This window comes from Poecilia reticulata, linkage group LG12 (assembly GCF_000633615.1).
Source record: "Poecilia reticulata strain Guanapo linkage group LG12, Guppy_female_1.0+MT, whole genome shotgun sequence".
NCBI classification, from domain to species: Eukaryota; Metazoa; Chordata; class Actinopteri; order Cyprinodontiformes; family Poeciliidae; genus Poecilia; species Poecilia reticulata.
The window spans coordinates 26340156-26342200 of record NC_024342.1 but is presented as its reverse complement, the minus strand read 5'-3'; the positions used below and the strand labels follow the sequence as shown (position 1 = coordinate 26342200).

The window sequence follows — 2045 nt, the reverse complement described above, 5'->3', positions numbered from 1 at the left end:
TAAGCTAGCAGAGGTTCATTCTGCTAGCTTAGCCGGCGCTCGTTAGCTATAAACGTCATGAACCTCACAATACAAGTAAATATTTAGCTCCAAGCTAAGCTACTGGTTGTGAAGCTAACCAGCTAGCGGGCTGTTCAGTTTTTACAGTGCAACTTCAGACATGGCGCCTGTGACCCGGGCTCCAGCCTGACCTTCTTGAGGTCCGGCGCCGTCGTGTGGCGCAGCGTTTCCATGGTGACGTGGTGGTGGGCCAGGACAGGCAGGTAGTGCTGAGCCGACAGCTTGCAGAGCAGGTTCACCAGCTCCGTCTCCAGACCGGCTTCCTGCAGCCAAACCCGCGTCAGCTCGTTCACTCACCCCGTCAAACCTCACCGCTCGGCGGGCTTTGACTAGACCTGCATCCGGAGCGACAGCGGCTTGGCGTCCAGCAGCCGCTGGTACTGGATCATCCAGTAGTTCTGCTGGCTGGAGTCCGACTTCTTCTCTATCTCCACCTGGAAAACACAGGAAGCAGAATGCTAAAGCTAGCAGACAGCGCTAGCAGCTAACGCTAGCAGCTAACGCTAACGCTAGCGCCGCCTCACCAGAACCTGCCGCAGCTCCTGCTCCCGCTGGTCCCTCTGCTTCAGCAGCTGCTGCAGCAGGTCGCTGAGCGCCGTGCGCTGCTCCACCAGGACCTCCTGAAAACAGAGAGCATCATGGGAAATGCAGTTTAATCCTTCAAGCAAACTAAAACGTGATAAAATAAAGATAAACTCAAGTAAAACTTTTACAAACTAAACAAAGGAAACAATTAAACTGTTTACAGTGTTGGTGCGTCAGATTTATGGATGTAGCAGAAACGCATGAAACCAAAGGTTCCAGGAGGACAGATGGACAGACAGACGGACGAATGGACAGATGGACGGCCTTCATGAGGAACTGAACCAACATGCAGCAAACAAACAGGAAGTGGCCGACATCAAACAGGAAGTGGCCGGCAGCAAACAGGAAGTGGCTGGCAGAAAACAGGAAGTGGCCAGCAGCAAACAGGAAGTGGCCGGCAGAAAACAGGAAGTGGCCGGCAGAAAACAGGAAGTGGCAAACAGCAAACAGGAAGTGGCCAACAGCAAACAGGAAGTAGCCGGAAGAAAACAGGAAGTGGTCGACAGCAAACAGGAAGTGGCCAGCAGCAAACAGGAAGTGGCCAGCAGCAAACAGGAAGTGGCCGACAGCAAACAGGAAGTGGCCGGCAGCAAACAGGAAGTGGCCGACAGCAAACAGGAAGTGGCCGGCAGTATACAGGAAGTGGCCGACAGCAAACAGGAAGTGGCCGACAGCAAACAGGAAGTGGCCGGCAGTATACAGGAAGTGGCCGACAGCAAACGGGAAGTGGCCGACAGCAAACAGGAAGTGGCCGATGTACCTGCAGGCTCTCGGCATCCAGGCTCCGCCTCTTGACCTCCAGCTTAGTGAGCTGCATGAGTTCGGCCTCAATGGCTTTGATCTGAGGAATGAGAGCCACATGCAGCTTTAATGGGCGATGGGATGAGCAGCCGAAGGTCAAAGGTCGCCTGAGAGCGGCGGCGGCTCACCTGGCTGCGGATGTAGCCGTGGACGGCGTCCTTCTGCAGCTGCAGCGCCTGGAACGCAGCTTTCTGCATCTCCTCCTGAGGAGCACAGAGACTGTGAGGCGCCGCCTGCAGGCCGGGACCGGCACTGCAGCGCGACCTCTCACCTCCTGCAGGATCTGGGCGATGGCCTTGGACTTGTCCAGAACCTGCAGCGACAGCATCCGGTCGAACTTCCTGTCCAGAGACTCCAGGCTGGCAGAGGAGACGGGGTCAGGGCCACGGTGCGTTCAGGGACACGGTGCGTTCAGGGACCCGGTCAGGAACACGGCGCGTTCAGGGCCACGGTGCGTTCAGGAACACGGTGCGTTCAGGGCCACGGTGCGTTCAGGAACACGGTGCGTTCAGGAACACGGTCAGGGACACGGTGCGTTCAGGAACACGGTGCGTTCAGGGCCACGGTGCGTTTGAGGACCCCGCGGTGCGTTCAGGGAC

At 57.1% G+C, this 2045-nt stretch overlaps 1 protein-coding gene across 1 annotated transcript in view; it reads right to left on the bottom strand.

The window, feature by feature from the left end:
- The window catches only part of lrsam1 (leucine rich repeat and sterile alpha motif containing 1), a 17875-nt gene that overhangs the window by 2017 nt on the left and 13813 nt on the right, over positions 1–2045 (bottom strand). Inside the window, exons 11-16 of the mRNA XM_017307752.1 lie at positions 1718–1840; positions 1575–1649; positions 1406–1486; positions 585–680; positions 396–494; positions 192–323 (exon numbers count right to left, since the gene is read on the bottom strand). Coding sequence (XP_017163241.1) covers positions 192–323; positions 396–494; positions 585–680; positions 1406–1486; positions 1575–1649; positions 1718–1840 — 606 coding nt within the window. The remainder of the gene's footprint in view (positions 1–191; positions 324–395; positions 495–584; positions 681–1405; positions 1487–1574; positions 1650–1717; positions 1841–2045) is intronic.